At 42.2% G+C, this 18,693-nt stretch overlaps 1 protein-coding gene and 1 pseudogene across 2 annotated transcripts in view; both read left to right on the top strand.

Moving 5' to 3' along the window:
• LOC6604462 (rhophilin-2) overlaps positions 1–11,892 on the top strand; it is a 98,919-nt gene extending 87,027 nt beyond the window's left edge. For both annotated transcript variants that reach the window (XM_026990198.1, XM_026990199.1), the window contains exons 2-10: positions 3,914–4,030; positions 4,115–4,242; positions 9,388–9,541; positions 9,601–10,246; positions 10,302–10,546; positions 10,604–10,736; positions 10,804–11,120; positions 11,188–11,340; positions 11,405–11,892. In XM_026990198.1, the coding sequence (XP_026845999.1) occupies positions 3,914–4,030; positions 4,115–4,242; positions 9,388–9,541; positions 9,601–10,246; positions 10,302–10,546; positions 10,604–10,736; positions 10,804–11,120; positions 11,188–11,340; positions 11,405–11,608 (2,097 nt within the window). In that variant the 3' untranslated portion in view covers positions 11,609–11,892. The remainder of the gene's footprint in view (positions 1–3,913; positions 4,031–4,114; positions 4,243–9,387; positions 9,542–9,600; positions 10,247–10,301; positions 10,547–10,603; positions 10,737–10,803; positions 11,121–11,187; positions 11,341–11,404) is intronic.
• A 4,254-nt stretch (positions 11,893–16,146) lies between these two features.
• Positions 16,147–17,191, top strand: LOC6603758 (annotated as a pseudogene).
• The last annotated feature ends 1,502 nt before the right edge of the window (positions 17,192–18,693 follow it).

The following is an 18,693-nucleotide window of genomic DNA, read 5'->3' as shown; positions in this document are numbered from 1 at the left end:
AAAAAACATTTTAGTTTGGTAAATAAAAAGATTCCAAATTTGCATTTTATGTTCTTGAAACACTGAACCCAGAAGATGCTGAAATTTCACAACTACACCAAGAATTTATATATATAAAATCCCACTTCGAGAGAGATGCCGAAATAATAACATTAGCAAAGTCAATGGACTTATTCAAGGAAGCTGAAAATAGACAATAGTCTATAACATAACTGGTGATTTTGGAATGGATTTAAAAAAGAAATTTCAAGCAATTTTGAAAAGAAATCCTGATTTTAAAATCATTTCAAAAATAAATAGTCTGGAATCGAACCAGTCACAAATGAAAATATAGTAAAATATAAATTTGCTCCAATTACTTCCTGTGACGTTGAAAGAAGCTTTTCCGCGTACAAAATGATTTTTTGAGAGAAACGTCAGAGCCTCTTAATAAATAATTTAGAAAAAATTGTATTTGTTTACTGCAATTTCAATACCTATACAACCTCCAAATCGCTTTTAAATTTTTTTTGATTTGATTATTTTGTTGCATATTTTTTGCATAATTTGCATATACTTTGCATTTTTTGCATATTTTGGCATATATTATGCATATGCATTTCATGCAAATATACAAAAAATAATTAAAATATGCAGATCGTTTTCAAATCTACTTTTCATGAAATGAACTTAAGTGTCATCAGAATTTTTCTATCTTAATCCTTTAAAAATATGCAAATTCCGAGGTCTATTCATTAGACGTTTTGAACTAGGGAAGGTGGGAAGGGAACTAAGGAAGAGCGAAACGCGAAAAGTGGCAGACTACAGCTAGTTTTTTCAATAAAAATTAAAAATAACGAGGGGGAACGTTGTGGGCGGCGACCGCAACTCTACGATTATACCCGATACAAAGTCAGCATGGCTACATTGAGCGACAATGTGTGCGTGCGGGAGAGACAGAAAACGTGTCTGAGCATGTCGTCGGGCGCTGCGTAGCCACTGCAAATTAATTTGTTCCTTTTGGCTATAAAAATGATCCGAACTAATCCAGATTCAGCAATCTCATAGATAAGGTTATTCTTTATGATTATGCGTTTTTAGTTTTCTCGTATCTCTAAAATTGTGGATGCCACAGATTTTCGTCGTTTGTGGGGGCTGAAGTGGACGGGGCGAAGTTTTGAAATATTCTTGTAACAGTGACATATCACAGAAGTCTGGATCCAAAACATCGTTGCTCTAGCTCGGACGGACAGACGGACAGGGCTTAATCGACTCGGCTATTGATGCTGATTCCTTCTGGACGTTACACACATCCATTTTCACCACAAATCTATTATACCCCAATACTCATTTTGAGTATCGGCTATAAAAGACTTTATATAATTTTATATTTTTTAAAACATAAATTGACATTAAAAATAATTTTAAATTTGTATTATACAAATTTAATTAAAATAACTTTTTGTTTGTCCAGTCATATCTGTTTAGTATTAAGTATCCTTATGCAAAATACTTGCATTCTTATAGCTTATCATTTTCAACTAGATCTCATGAGCTTCCCGGCCTTATTTGGTGTTTGATTCGCCAATAAATTTTAATAATAACGTTTGATGATATTTCAAATAAAAAAAAAATAATGTGTCAGAATCATTGGTCTCCGGGACTAAAAATGTTGATTTGGGTGTACAAAAAAATATAAAATTTAAGCCCGATTTGAAAACGCTTGGAGCTGATACAACTACGTCCAATTCTAATTAACGATGCTACATTTGGCTTGAGGAAACTATTAGACTAAAAACTCTTATATGTACCTCCCGTGCAGACATCACATCAGTGAAATATATTTGCGGGCAGAATTTGGGTCATGTACCGAAGCTACATCAGGTACAAACGCTCCACTCTTTGCCAGATTTAAAGATTTCTGGAAGACCATTGAACAAATTTATGAAATTGAATATATTGAAATATATTGAATATATTTATGCGTTTTCACATAAACAAATGGTCAAAATGTGGACTTTCAAAAATTACACTTATAACAAGCGCTACCCTAATGTACGTACTCCGCTTTATGTTAGACATAATGATCTGTTTTCGTATATCATTATATCTGCATAAATTTTGTATTGTCCCTTGTTTTTTTTCAAAGGAGTTGTTGAAGATTTGTTCGCAGTACTATTTATGAATTTTAGCACCTATCTGGTAAAAGATAACGCTGTTAAGATATTTTTGTTTAGTAAAAAGGAAGTATGGATCTACAAGGGGAATTATCCAACAGAAAATTTGTCAAAAGCCCAAAAGTGTCACCTTTGAAAATTTCGAATTTTTAGTGGTCCGAAAAATCTCGAAATCGGCTATACAGTTTTGGATGTCCTTTGGGCAACAGTGATATTAACAAAATTGACCGCAAACTAAGTCTAATGAAAATTGGTATTTGTGTGTACCGAGTACTATGAGCTTTGCAGAAGATCGGCCTTCTGGGTGTCAAACAAGAAAAACCTGATAGAGTGTGTGAGATAGAAAGGGAATGAGTTAGCGCGTGAAAGGCATACCGTAGCTACTGCATTTCCATTTGTTTCTTATAGCTATAATAATGATCCGATCTAAACCAATCTAAAGCGATCGGCAATATGGTAGATATGGTAATTTCCTATGATTCTGTGTGTTTCGGTTCTCTCGTATCTTCAAAATTGTGGATTGCATAAATTTTCGTCCTTTGTGGGGGGCGTGTCGAAATTTTGAAACAGACTTGATTCAGTGTTATATCACAGAACCCTAAACACAAAGTTGAATTGCTCTAGCTCTTATAATCTCTGAGAACTAGGCGTCAAACAGGACTTTATTTTGACTTTGCTATTGATGCTGATCAAGAATATACATACTTAATGGGGTCGGAAAAGCTTCTGGGTGTTACACAAATCAACATTCACCAAAAATCTAGTATACACCTAATTATATTTTTACACGGTAGATTGGTTCCTGAAAATACCGTGTAAAAAAAGACATTGATCGTATGAAAAAATAGGTGATGTGTTCCTTATCTCTAAAAAATGTTAAAATTAAGGAAAAACTAATTTGTTCTATAAAAAATGTCTTTAACAAACTCGTCTGATTGCATTGATAGTTCACAAAATACAAACACATTTCTATTGCAAAAATGTAATCCCCCTTAAATTTCCACAAAAAGGGAATTCCCTTTAATTTTTGCTATCTACACTTACTCTGACCAGTAAATTTGCTTGTATGTACATATGTTCATACATATGTATACGCAAAAAAACTAAAGAGAAAAAATTGCGTACATATTCTCTTTGTGATCTATAAACAACTTGTTTTAATATCGAAAAAAATATAAAATAAGTAAACTCGGAAATGAAACACCCGGTAAAACCATCCGGAAGTAAAATGAAGACCACCAAAGGACCATCAAGGTTGGATCATATTATTAAGAGCTCGAGCATAGAAAATCGGCTCAAAACGGCATAAGATGTTAGAAGGGAGTTTATTCAGTCGATATGTACCGACCTTAACATCAAAACTGTTCGGTGGTGTCTTTAGAAGCCAGGATTTAACAGTCGTCAGACAACAAAAAGGCGTAAACTGTTAATTATTAGAGAAACGTTATGTTTTTATTGAATGTTTGATGTGCTTTAGGTGTTATAAGTTTTAATGAAGATGGTATGGCCCCCAGGTGGCTGGCAGGTTTGGGCTGGCTCTGAAAGGGTATCTATACAGACAGGATAGCATTATCATCAGCAAATGTTGAGGTTGTAAGTCCGGCATTGGGGGAACACAACAATGCCTATAATAATTTGTTTGCACTTCACAGTTTTAATTGTACACATGAAGAACGGGAAACTTCAGAAACCGATCAGAAACATGTCTTCTTTAGTTTGCTATCGAATTGGACAAATGATTTTCGATTATATTGCAGGGGTCTGATCCGAGAGCTGCAACATGTCGCGGCAAGCTGCAAAGTCGTCGTTGTAAACTAAACCAAGAGATCAACAAGGAACTTCGCTTACGAGCTGGAGCGGAGAATTTATACAAGGTTGAAATTTAAAGTACTAATTTAACAAAATTTTAATTATACCCTTGTAACGGTATTCTTATCTTATATTGTTCTTGCGATAAGGTAACAACAAACCGCAAACTACGCGATACTGTAGCCTTGGAACTGAGCTTCGTCAATTCAAATTTGCAACTTCTAAAGGAGAAATTAGCAGAGATGAATTCATCAGTGGAAATTTATCAGAACGAGAGGTGAGTGCGTTTTTATCGATGATTACTTAGAATGATTTTTAACGCGCAGATGTAGATATGAACTACAAGCTATATCCATATATCCAAATCCGTCGGTTTCCATTTAAAATCTCAGGCTCTCATTTTCTTAATCTATCCGGATGAAACGTCACACACACTCTTTGCTAAATAGGAACTTAATTAAAAGGCATTGCACCGAAAAAAAACAGTTGAAAAAAAACTTTTCAGCATTAAAAAAAAAAAATGATTTGGCCATAAATGGCCCAGTTTTTAGAGACTATAATAGCTAGAGCCTTCAACCGGATTCTGTTTGGAGACTCTAGTGGTATCAAAGTAAATCAAATATGGTTTATATTTTTCCAAGCCCCCTCAAATTGTAAAAATTCTGTCTAAATCGAAATTTTGAATGAATTTGAATTTAAAAAATCTCAGTTATGAACCGCATAGTTATTTCCAAATAACATCCTACCGATCATGATGCAATTATACAAGGTGGTGTCTCGTCGGCAAAAGTCAGTCCCTTAACATATGCTAGCAATAAGTGAGAATGAAAATGAGAATGAGTGAAAAAAATATGTTGATGTTGATTAACCCCTAACAGGCATGTGGGGTTAAAATTTTAAAATAAAACAATTTTACTAATATATTAATATTTAAAATGCAGCCATTAATAATTTTTCTTCAACATTTTTAGTTGTATTAAAATGTTCTTTTACATAATATATAAATATTACTTCTGATTCTGTGATATTTTTTGTATATGCTATTTGTATAATATGCAATATGTCATTTTTTGTTGTCGGGACATAAGGGTTAAGAATATATAAAAAAAATCGTCCGTGAACAACCTTCATCATCAACAAGCAAGCATGCACTGACGCTAAGGGACAACACCAACGAACTTCGGCTCCCGACCTTGTATAATTGCATCATGCCTTGTATAATTGCATCATGCTACTGATAATGTTTTGTACCAAAGTCAATATAAATAGTAAGATGAGTACCGATATACAAATTTTTTAAACTCGTTTTTTTCCTACCTGGCAATAAAGCTGAATGCAGGCTCTGTTTTTTTTGTTGGTGTAATTTTGATTTGAATGTAAAATATTATCACAGATAGAAAAACAAAAAAAAACAAAAATGCATTAACATTTAATTGACATTTTCAGGACATTATGTGCCTTTTTATACCCGATACTCAAAATGAGTATTGGGGTATATTAGATTTGTGGTAAAAGTGGATGTGTGTAACGTCCAGAAGGAATCGTTTCCGACCCTATAAAGTATATATATTCTTGATCAGCATCAATAGCCGAGTCGATTGAGCCCTGTCTGTCTGTCCGTCCGTCCGTCTGTCCGTCTGTCCGTCTGTCCGTCCCCTTCAGCGCCTAATGCTCAAAGACTATAAGAGCTAGAGCAACGATGTTTTGGATCCAGACTTCTGTGATATGTCACTGCTCCAAAAATATTTCAAAACTTTGCCCCGCCCTCTTCCGCCCCCACAAAGGTTGAAAATCTGTGGCATCCACAATTTCGACGATACGAGAAAACTAAAAACGCAGAATCGTAGAAGATGACTATATCTTCTAGAGTGCAAAATCTGAACCAGATCGTATAATTATTACAGCCAGAATCACGAAAACAATTTCACTCTTTCTCGCTCTGTCTCACTCTAACACACAGGTTTCATGGTCGGTTTTGCCAATTGCAAAATATGAGTTCAAGGATCTCAGAACCTATAAAAGCCAGAGCAACCAAATTTGGTATTCACACTCCTGTGATATCGGACCTTGACCGTTTCCTGTCCAAATTTCGCCACACCCCCCTTCCGCCCCCGCAAAGGACGAAAATCTGAGGCAACCACAAATCTCAGAGACTATTAAGGCTAGAGTAACCAAATTTGGTGCACACACTCCTTTAAGATGTCACTATAAAACGTATATCTCAGAATTTCGCCCCACCCCCATCCGCCCCCACAAAGGACGAAAATCTGTTGCATCCACAATATTGCAGATTTGAGAAAACTAAAAACGCAGAATCATAGATAATGACCATATCTATTAGATTGCTGAATCTGGATCAGATCAGACCATTTTTTTTAGCCAAAAAGAACAAATCAATTTGCAGTGGCTACGCAGCGCCCGACGTCACGCTCAGACTGATTTTCTGTCTCTCTCGCACGCACTCTTTGTCGTGTCGTTAAATATTAGCGGCGTCTGCCGGAGGAGAGCCATACTGACTTAGTATCGGGTATAACCGTAGAGTTGCGGTGTCCGCAGCAACTCACAACGTTCCCCCTCGTTTATAAATAAATAATAATGTGAAATGCCAAATGTATAATTTAGTTGCGCTATTTTTTTCAAAGTTCTACTTTAAAAACTCAGGGAAGGTGGAAAAAGGTTGACTTCTTGTGTCTATACATTTTATTTTATTATTATTATCTTTGAATAAACGGCTAAGCTGCAGCCGTTTAAACAAACCTGCTAAAATCGACTTAAGCGGTTATATAACGTTCGTATGTACGGTTATGTTTGGTTATGTAATTTGCTCAGAATACGACCTTTTTTCGCAAAAAATACAAAAATGTTGAATTTTTAACGGTAAAATGGCATTTGGCAGGGTATCAAACGGTATTTATATAGATTTTAAAGCGCCTTACAATATCGCAGGCTTAATCCCCATGCTCGTGGTTTCCGGGGGCTCCAGGTCTGGCGCAAACTCCGGATTCGTGCCCTTAGAGTCGGATTTTTGGGGGACTATGACTACCTTTTTGTAGCTATAGTCCACACTGTAGACTCCACAGTACCCTCCGTATCATGGAGAAGTCTTACCGACTCCTCGTTCAGGACTAGGATGACTTGGCGCTGCTGTCCATTGCTCTCCTCTACCTTGACCACCTTCCAATCGGTTGTAGGTAGGTGGGGGTGCAGGCCTGCAGAATCCGGAGAATCTTTTCCGGCTCTGCAGGCTTCGCCGAGACCCATGCTCTGACTCTCGGTTCGCTGCGGATGTCTTCCCATTTTACGGCCTCCAGCTTGGCTCCTGGGTAGACCTCTTCGAGCGATGCGACCGCCTTCGTGTAGGGGCCCACCGACCGAGCATCTTGGCAGGCGATGGCTTTGACTCTGCCTTGGTGCCACCCGACGTCCTCACACTTCGTCGGTGGTCCTGCATTCTCCTCAAACTCCTGAAGGAGGCGGTCCTGGAGCTCGTTTTCGACGAGGTGCCACTTGTCCCGAGGGATCTGCTCGTCTTTGGAGCCCCTGTCTAGGACTCCAATCTCCAATGAGGGTTTTTCTTCTCTCCACCTCGGCCATCGAGCGTTTGATCAGGATTTTCGTCCTCTTGGCCTGTTGGACTTGTGTGGTGGTGCCTTCCGCCGAGCGTTGCCGCTTGCTTGGGGCCTTGGCTGGGCCCTTGCCTGCTTCGGCTGGCTGGTAGTCGGGCAGAACCGTTTTGGCCCATCGTCGCGATACGATTCCTTGGGCAGATGCCAGGAACGCCGGGTCATCGTTGCACAGGATGAAGGCCGCACGTCTCTTGTCCTGAAACTTGGGCCTATCTTTCGAGGCAGAAGCGCCACCTGCCGGTGTTGTCAAGGGCTAACCGGGCCCAGGGGTCTGCCAGCCGCGATCACTCTGCATGGCAGACACCCCGGTAACTGGGTCGCCCTTGGGGCCCCTCGACGAGGATGAGTCCGATTGGCTTTTCGGACCTCTCCTCGCAACGCTTGCTGCCTCGAGACGGTGGCCCATCGTCTCCTTCCCGTCGTTTTGGGCACTGGTTTCCTTTGTGGTGGCGGCACGAAATTTTGAGACACACTTGTAACAGTGTGATATCACAAAAGTCTAGATAGCTCTCTAACTCTTATAGTCTCTGAGATCTAGGCACTGATCGGGACGGAAAGACTGACATGGCTCAATCGACTCAGCTATTGATGTTGATCAAGAATATATGTATATACTTTACGGAAACGCTTCCTTCTGTGTGTTACACACGTCCACTTTCCCAAAAATCGAATATTCATTTTGAGTATCGGGTATACAAATTCTGAATCTAAAATGTGATTTAAAAGAGAATTGTACGATCTCTCACAGTATTTTCGACTTGTGTTTATGGAGTTGATATACCTGGAGACAGAGCAACCCAAAGTTGAAGTTTTCTAAAATTTTTAATTTTCCTGTAATGTTGCCATTTTTATACCCGATATTTAAAGATTATAGAAGTATATTGGATTTGTGGTAAAAGTGGATACGAAGAAGGAAGCGTGTGTAAAGTATATACATATATTATTGATCAGCATCAATAGCTGAGTCGCTAAAACCATGGCTGTCTGTCCGTCCGTCTTGTTTGACCCCTAGTTCTCAGAGACTAAAAGAGCAGGAGCAAACATATTTTGTATCCGGACTACTGTGATATCACAAGTATCACAAGATATTACAAGTGTATTTCGGAATTTCGTCTTGCCTCCTTCCGGCCCCACAAAGACAAAAATCTGTGCCGTCTACAATTTTAAATATACAAAAAAACGAAATTACAGATTCAGAGAAAATTATCATATCTACCAGATCACCACCAAAGCTTTCCACGCGTTTACTCATTCCCTCTCTCTCAAATAATCTTCGTCCTGCAGGGTCTTTTTTAATTTTAAGAGATATGGGCAACGGCCTTTGTGCTGCCATGGGCTAGCCGAACGCGCTTAGCCGAACAAAGTATATAATAGAATAATTAGTCTAAAAACCAATTTTTGCCCTTTTTTGAACACATGTATGTATTAAGGTGTTAAAAGTCTATCTGACATTGAAGTCAGAACTGTCAACCAAATAAATCAAATCGAAAAAGCCTTGAATCAATCGAAAATGTTCATGTAGTACAACTTTTCCATGTGTGCGTCATTGTGCCATTGTGTACCGTTCTATGAGTGCAAGTGGCGCCATCTACTTGCAAAAGTTGTGCTACGTGAAATTTTTCGGTTGAAAATTTTTTGGATGACAGTTCTGACTTCAATTCAGATTCGTGTTAAGCGATGAAAATCCTTTAAGAATATTCTTGTCCGATCTTTGAAACATTTTGCGTTTCGACCAGTGTTATCGAGGGCTGAAATGTTTGAATGGATTATAATCAATTATTTTTACTGAATTCTAGTCACGATGGCGTAATTCCAATGATACCATTGGGCCTTAAGGAAACCAAGGAAATTAATTTCATGGAACCTTTCTCAGACTTCATTTTGGAGCACTATAGTGAAGAATCCTCAATTTATATGGACGCAATAGCAGATATCACAGACACCAGACAGGCAAATCAGCTTGATAGTACTTTACTTAATTTAATTGTAATAGTGTTAATTGTTTTCAGGCGTGCAAGACTCCCTCACGCGATTTACTTGGCGTAGCATTGCTTTTTCGATACTACAATTTACTATATTACGTGGAACGTCGTTTTTTTCCGCCTGACCGCAAGCTAGGCGTCTACTTTGAGTGGTATGATTCATTAACGGGCGTTCCTTCATGCCAGCGAACCATTGCCTTCGAGAAGGCGTGCATTTTATTTAACCTAGGCGCCATATACACGCAGATCGGTGCTCGGCACGATCGTAGCACGGATCGGGGCTTGGACTCCGCTGTCGATAGCTTCTTGCGTGCAGCGGGAATATTCCGTCATATCTACGATACGTTTACCAATGCGCCATCGATGGATCTGAAACCCCACGTACTAGATGTTTTAGTATCTTTAATGCTGTCTCAGGCCCGTGAATGTCTATTTGAAAAGCTGAAGCTGCAGAGTGAGTCGTCGGGGCTGACCGGTTCCAGTCTTGTAATTATTAGTGCTGGGCCCCAATCTACTGAATTGGCTCAGCTTTTCCGTGATTTGGGCGGTGAAGCTGCACAGCTTTCCCTCGAGTACAATGAGATGCACAAGAACATCCAAGTGAATGACACACATACCTACCTGCCGGAATGCTGGGCTGGACTGGTACCGCTTAAGGCGGAGCTCTACAGAGGTAAGAAATTTGTTAAAAATAAAATACATTTTTACTGTCAAACTTTACTGATCAGCGTTGGCCCACCATTACGAGGCCCGTAGCATAGATGTGAAGGTGGCTTCCAAAATAGGTCCGGTCACATCATTAAAGGATTCGTTCGTTGGAAACTCGCGAGAGGCATTGTGTGTCACGCAGTGCAGTGGTGAGTCCAACGAAGATAGTGCCAGTTTCATTGCGATAAAGCACACTCACTTAAGAGAAGCTCTGGCTAGTTATGAAGAAGCTCAGCGTCTGCAGCGTATGTGCCGCTTTCTGAAGGTAAGCCTTGGCCCGTACAATGAAAATTTGCAGTGATGTACAATTTTTTTGTTAAAGAATAAAACATCACTCACGCAAGCCATCAAGGAAGCAAACTATCAAGCCCAGGAGGAGTATGAAAACTTTAGAATTCGAGCGTCAGCCAATAAGGTTGACGAGAGCTACGACCTTGTGGAGCGCGTTGTGGAAGGTAACGTAAAAAATTCAAATAAGAGAGTGTCGCTTTATTGCCATTAAATTTGTATCTACTTGTTCAGCCTCCTCGAAGTTTACATTGACCTTAACTGGACCCGATTTCACGTCGTACAAAGTGGAAGATCCTTTTAAACGCCTTGGGCCGATTGCAATATTCTCTGCCCGTCGTCACTGGACTGCGCCACGCTGTGTTCGACTACAAAAAGGATCCGCAATATGTCATGACTTTAGTGCCTTCCCCTGTGACACTGTCACTACGCGTGTGGCTCATGAAAAGGACTGCCGCCAATATAAAGAAGAGATAGAGAACTTTGGGTTTCAAGTCAGCGGCGATTCGCCGGTCATTATAGCTCACGTGGAGATCAATTCGCTGGCTGACGTAAGTAGATAGCGGTTACTAAATTGCTGCTCCATAAGAATGTATTTAATGATGAATGTTTTCGCAGCTTGGCGGCATCAAGGAGGGAGATTTCGTTGTCGAAATCGAGGGCATGGATGTCAAGTGGTTTTCACACCAACAGGTTGTACATCTCATACAATCATGTGGTTCCGTCCTTGAGCTAAAAGTCATAACTCCAATGGATCGCAATTATTTGAAGGTGTGTTCAAAGACGCTACATATTTTCATTCCGATCTAATAATAAAAGACTCGGTTACCCACAGCCCTTGTCCTCGAAAGGTTCTATATCAACGTTGTCAGCGGCTAGCTCATCAGGGTTTTCATCGGACTCTTCAAGTCCCACAAACACTACAACAAAGCCCGAACCTCTCATGAAGACCTCAACAAAGGGACGTTTCGTTGGTAGCGTTTCGTCCGGCTTCTGGAATCCATTCCGACGGACGCCGAGCATAGCAAAAATCTTCTGAGGTTTAGAAGGGATTAATTTAATTAGGTGTATTCTCACTTCCGAAGCAGTTGCCATTATAAAATAGAACGAACGATGAGATATAATTTGGCAAAGAAGGTTGAGACTTAGCTCTAAATAATTCATAAGCATCTGTATATATTTCATTACAAATCTTAAAATGTGTATTGGACTTTTAAAAAAATTTCAAAATGAAAAATATGTTTAAATAGAAAAAGTCGAACTGGCTAATATTAGAGCAAAGATACCACAAGTCGAATTTTTAATCCAGTCCTACTAATTTAATATAGCCTAATTCGTATATTGTCGCTCCCGTTTTTCGGTGACGAAATGAAAAATAAACGGCATTTTATACAACGAAACGAACCTTAATTGCAGAAGGAAAAAAATAAATGATTTATTGATGCATTAACATAAACTTAACACCTGTATCAGGGTAATTTAACTTTTGCTTTATTTATAAATAATTTTATATTAACCCAACCTCAAATTTTGCTCGGAAAAAGTTGGACAGGGCAATAACAATTTTCGTTTTGGTGCAAACAGCAAAAATATGTGAGAACTGGAGAACCTTAAAACGAAAACGAAACGTAAAAGTAAATAAAAAAAGGGGCCTGCCTGAATCTTCACATTTTTGATTCAGAATTTGTATACCCGATACTCAAATTGAATATAGGGCTATATTAGATATGTGGGAAAGTGGATGTGTGTGAGAGCTATCCAGACTCCTGTGAGACTTCGCGCCGCTACCGTCCGCCACTACAAAGGACGAAAATCTATGGCATCCATAATTTTGATGATAGGAAAATAAAAAACGGCGGACTAGAATGACTATATCTACCTGTTTGACGAGTCTGGATTAATTTGCAGGGCGAAAATCTATGGCATCTACAATTTTAAAGACACGGTGCAGAGGCGATGCAATTACTGCACCGGCAGACGGCTGTTACACGCGAATCCCAGGCAAAACGCAGCTGTCCTTCCGCCCAACCGACAGAGGGGCGCTGATGCAGGACGCGCGACGTGTTAACCGAACCGAACGGGAACATGCAGGAAAGATAGCTGTGAACTAATATTCAAGGCAAATTAGCACTACACTTACTAAGAAATTAAGTGTTAAGCTATTAACCGTTTTTAACAACTGTTGCAATTTGACTTTAATGAAAGTCGAGAGGCTGTTTATAATTCACAATTTATTTGTATATGTAAACCAACTTATCGCGTATGTACATATGGGAATGATTGGGGCGAACGATTGATGCGAGGATGTTAGTCTAATAGCTGCGACGATTAGCTCAAGACTGCCCATGCAAGGGCTGACGGGCCAAATTGCCAGGCCCTATGCAGCAAGCTTAGACGCGAGCGAGAGCGTATGATAGCCAGAGAGCGTTAGAGCTGCTCGGGGACGCTGTTAAGCCGAGTACGAGAGATTGCGACATAAGGAGACGAAAGAATTCACTGCATGCGCATATGCGGTACCAAATGATCTTTGCAGTGGGGGCATTGGAAACGACAACACCAAAATGCATTTCCTTTGGGCCGCACCACTGGCAATAATTTAAAATATTTAAGCTGCTTGACCCGACATACTCCCCCCGTTGGAAGCCTGACTTTCAACAGCATCTTTAAAGGGGCAGCAGGCACAGCTAGTTGACGGCGCGCTTGGTGATTCCAGATGACGTCTTCAGCACAGCAACTCGGGAAACGCCATTTCGTCCAGGCAAAAGCTCGACCACTCTCGCCAGTGGCCACTTCATGGGAGGAAGATTCTCATCCTTGACAAGAACGAAATCTGCGACAGCTAAACTAGGCTTCGCAGTGCGCCACTTTGAGCGGTGCTGCAGTGACGTTATGTACTCCTCCTTCCACCGGGACCAAAAGAGCTGCTGCAGGTACGAAACGCGATGGCAGCCGTCCAGGCGATCGAAGTTTAGCTGCGTGACGTCAGGCTCAGCGAACGAAGCAGGAGGGCCACCATTCAAGAAATGCGCTGGAGTTAAAACATCTAGATCGGCAGGGCTCTCTGAAATTGAAACTAAAGGTCTTGAATTAATCACTGCCGTGATGTGGCACAACAGCGTCCGCAGCTCGTCAAATCCAAGAACCGAGTTGCCTATCGCACGGTAGAAGTGGTACTTGGCCGTCTTCACTGCAGCCTCCCATAGACCACCAAAATAAGGTGAGCGCGGAGGAATGAAATGCCAGTCTATAGCCTCGACCAAGCAAAAATCCAGCAGCGCCTTCTGATGGTCATCGCTGAGGATCAGGCGCTTTAATTCCATCAGCTCATTCTTAGCGCCGACAAAATTGGTTGCGTTGTCTAACCAAATTTGCCGCGGCTTTCGTCTGGTACATATGAAGCGCTTTAGTCCATGTAGAAAAGCACATGTGGATAAGTCCTTTATAAGCTCCAGATGAACAGCCTTGGTAGCGAAACAAATGAAGACGCAGACGTAGCACTTGATTGGAGCCTTGTTGCGTGCCTCCGGTCTGTAGAAAACGGGCCCACAGAAGTCCACACTTGTGATCTCAAAGGCATGAGAACCATCGAGCCGCTCCTTTGGAAGATCCGCCATAATATGCTCCAATACCCTGGGCTTCAGTCGAAAGCATCTTACGCACTTGTTTACTGCCTTGTTTACCGTCTTCCTCCCCCCAATAGGCCAATATTGGGATCGAATTAGTCCAAGCAAAGCTCGAGGACCAGCGTGCAGATTCCGCTCATGAAAATGGGAGATTATTGCAAGAGTCGGTGGATGGCTGCTGGGCAAGATGATTGGATGACGGCCATCAAAATCCAACGAAGAGATTCTCAGTCGACCATCTACCCTGAGAAGTCCAAACTGATCCATGAATGGCGATAACGATGCGATTGAGCTCGATGAGGAGACTGCTCCCCTTGCCCGCAGTGACTTCATGTCCTCCCATAGCTGAGTACGCTATACTAGTCGTAGCAATACCTGGGTTCCATGTTCAATGTCTGAGACAGTGAGTCCGGGGCGCCGAATTCGGTTGCAAAACTTGTGAATGTATCCGAAAACGCGTTGCAAAGAAGCAAATGAATTCGCATACTTGGAATCAGCAATAATGTCCATGTAGGGCGATTTGACCAGAAGAGCCTTCCGACGAAGTTCAAGGGCTGGCTTATCAGGTAGCACAGTGGGTGGCTAGTCATCTGAGGAGCCGCAAAGAAATGGAGGACCATGAGCCCAAAGAGGTGACTCATTCAGCTCAGTCGGATGAGCCCCTCGAGACAGAATGTCGGCTGGGTTCAAAGCTGTGGGAACATAGCGCCATTCCATTTTTTCGGTCATTTCCTGAACCGTTGACACTCTATTTTCAACAAAAATATTAAATCTTGACGGCTCGTCCCGAATCCAAGAGAGCGCAACGACAGAATCACACCAACAGTAACACCTTCCCTTGAATACATTCATTCCAGCTATCTCAGATATGAGCCTAGCCAGCAACTCCGCTCCACAAAGCTCCAACTTTGGTACTGTAAGTGTCTTCAAAGGAGCCACACGAGATTTGGCACAAAGTAAGTGACTGCTGGAATGCTGACCCTTGGACACGACATAAATGCATGCACCATAAGCCTCGATGCTGGCATCGCAAAATCCGTGAATTTCCAGCGTAGAGTCTGGAAGGAGTACAAGCCGAGGAAAACCAAGTCGACGAATCTGACCAAACCTGGTGCATATTTCCTGCCACTCGGTGTTCAGTGCGACTGGAAGGCTTTCATCCCAGGACAACTTCTCTTGGCACAAACACTGGAGAAAGATTTTGGATTTAGTAATTACGGGACCAGCTAGTCCGAGAGGATCGTAGAATCGCGCTATGGATGACAAAACAGAGCGCCTGCAGGAATTCAAAGAAGATTGAAGTGCCGAGAACGAAAATAATAGTAGATCAGAAACCGGATCCCACGCAAGTCCTAAAGTTTTAGTCACATGGCTGCCATCGTCGAACTTCAAAAATGTTTCCTTGTCCTGTTCCGGAACTCCATCCAGCACAGCAGCGACGTTCGAACACCATTTCCTCAATCTGAACTGACCTCTAGACAAAATTCCAGTAGTTTGCTCACGAATTCGGATAGCCTCCTCCTGAGAGCTAGCTCCAGATATCAACTCATCCACGTAGAAGTCACGGCGAAGGATTTCAGCTCCAACTGGAAACGCCATCTGCTCGTCCATTGCCAACTGATGCATCGCTCGCACAGATAAATAGGAGGCAGGCTTCGTCCCATAAGTAACGGTGTCCAATTGAAACACACGCAAGTCTTCTTCCCTGGAGAAATTCTGTGGAGAAATACACTGCAAGTTGCTATCCTCGGTCGAGACTCTCACACAACGATACATCCTACAGATATCTCCCGTAACCGCAACGGCGTATGACCGAAATCGAGCAAGAATATGAAACAGTTTGGGTTGGATTACGGGACCAGCCATTAAAACGTCGTTCAGGGAATATCCAGATGAGGTTGAAGCGGATCCATCAAAAATGACGCGAAGCTTGGTCGTAGAACTATCTTCCTTCATGAATTGTGTCTGCCATTTCTCGCCAGCAAAGAACGACACCGACTACACGTTAAAGGCCGGCGATGTCGTTAAAATTGACTTGGGCGCCCACATTGATGGTTTCATCGCCGTGGCCGCTCACACAATTTCGGTTGGTGCCAGCGCAGATCAGAAGATCAGCGGACGCCCAGCTGATGTCATCCTGGCCGCCTACTGGTCCGTTCAGGCCGCATTGCGGTTGCTAAAATCCGGCGCCAATAACTATGCCATCACCGATGCCGTGCAACAAATCAGCGAATCGTACAAGTGCAAGCCGATTGAGGGCATGCTTAGCCACGAGCTGAAGCAGTTCAAAATCGATGGCGAAAAGACAATCATACAGAATCCGAGCGAGGCTCAGCGCAAGGAGCACGAAAAGTGCACCTTCGACACGTACGAAGTGTATGCCATCGATGTGATTGTGAGCAGCGGCGAGGGCGTGGGACGGGAGAAGGACACCAAGGTCTCAATCTACAAGAAGTCGGAAGAGAACTACATGCTCAAGCTGAAGGCATCCCGTGCCCTGCTGGCAGAGGTGAAAACAAAGTACGGGAACATGCCTTTCAACATCCGCAGCTTCGAGGTGGAGACCAAGGCACGCATGGGCGTCGTCGAGTGTGTCTCGCACAAGATGATTGAGCCCTTCCAAGTGCTGTACGAGAAGCCAACTGAGATTGTGGCGCAGTTCAAGCACACGATTCTGCTCATGCCCAATGGCGTTAATCTTGTCACCGGCATACCATTCAATGTGGACAGCTTCGCAAGCGAGTACAGCATTGCGCAGGAAGAGCTGAAGACACTGGTCGCACAGCCACTAGGACCCGTCAAGGGCAAGGGAAAAGGCAAGAAGGCATCTGCTGCGGCGACCAAGGTAGATTCCGCGCCGGCGCCCGTTGAGGCCAAGGCATAGAACCGACCGAACCCTAAACCCTGATGAGCATCCACGAGAACAACTAACGCGCTGCCTAATGCTGCCGCAGCTCCTTCATAAACCCCCCAAGAAATCATTTACCCAATTTTGACAAACTACCGGCAAACAGATCGAAGTGTTTTTTATTTGTACACACACACGCCAGGGAATACCATTAGCATTTCCTTCCCTACCTACCCTCCTTCCAGCATTAATGTGGTGCAGCCACCACCTGGGGCCGCTCTTACTTTTACCTCTTTTAATATACTTTATTATTGTAACGCGTGCGCCCGGGGAACTGTAACTGTTTTCGTTTAATCGGTTTTACAACGAATAATGCAAGAACTGTCGTCAAATTGTAACAATTTTAACGCTAAACATGATCTTTAAATATAATTCAAGATGAAACAAAACAAAAAAACGTTATCAACGCTGCGTAGTAGGTATTAAATAAAATTACCTTTTTCTATAAAAAAAAAAAAAAAAAAAAAAAATGACGCAATGGTGAGGCAAAAAATATCGGCAGTTGCTGATTGCCTGGGTAGGAGCCTGAGACATATGGCCTAGATCAAGGTACTCCTTTATAAATGCTGCATACTGAGATTTAACATAAGGGCGACGATCTAACTTTCTCTCAAGGGTCAGGGATCTACGAAGCGCTTGATTGTAAGATTCTCCAAGGAGATCCAAATTATATTTTGCTGGCAGCCGAACACAATAATCGCCTTTATGTAGTCGACGGAATTGCTGCACAAAGTGTGCTTCACAATCTAGCTCTTCTTTGGTAGACTTTATTATTGGTTCGATGCAATTTTCTACCTCCCAAAACCTCCGAAGATGCACCTCAAGCCGATCCTCTGGACTATTATCCTCAGCAGCTACGGCCCGAGCGCGAGAGACCATCAACGAGGAACCTTTTAAACGCGAACAATTTCCAGACACGACCCATCCCAAGCGCGTTTTCTAAATTGAAGGCAATCCTGGCAGTAGCTTGACCTGACCAACACACAGGAGCTCGAAAAACAGACTTGCGCCAATTAGCAGATCGACGCGCTGCGGCTTATAAAACTCCGGATCAGCTAGTGGTATGTTAGATGGAATGTTCCAGTTTTGAGTGTCAATGCCAAAGCTTGGCTGTCGATCGGTTATGCTAGAGGCTACAATGGCAGTGATGAGAGTTGAGTAATCCGATGAGCGAGAGTGCAGGCTAACGTTGACCCACCACAAGCGCATCGTCAGTGTTGCTACTTCGCGAACACCCGCTGACTGTCCGGGGCTGCTTATTTTCGGTACTCTCCCTAGGGATGTCCGATTATTCGCAGCTGACCTACCTATATGACCTGTATATAGGTACGTCATTCGCTATCCGCAACCTGCGACCCGTCCGGTGGCCTCAGCTAGGCCCCCTTTGAGCCACCTCACGAGCTCATCAGACCAGAAACATCTCCCCAAAACGATCATAGATTTACCGAGCTGTGAAGTATATTTTCTTACCATAATATTCAACAGCATGATGAAATGGGTCTATTATCCTCAACAATGGAAGAAAATGTCCTCAAAACAATCCAAAAACAAGGCAAGGACAAGTCCCAGCCATCATCATATAAACCTATTAGT

Source organism: Drosophila persimilis, unplaced genomic scaffold (genome assembly GCF_003286085.1).
Source record: "Drosophila persimilis strain 14011-0111.01,24,50 unplaced genomic scaffold, DperRS2 tig00000520-arrow-pilon, whole genome shotgun sequence".
Classification (NCBI taxonomy): Eukaryota; Metazoa; Arthropoda; class Insecta; order Diptera; family Drosophilidae; genus Drosophila; species Drosophila persimilis.
This window is presented reverse-complemented; position numbering and strand designations above follow the sequence as displayed.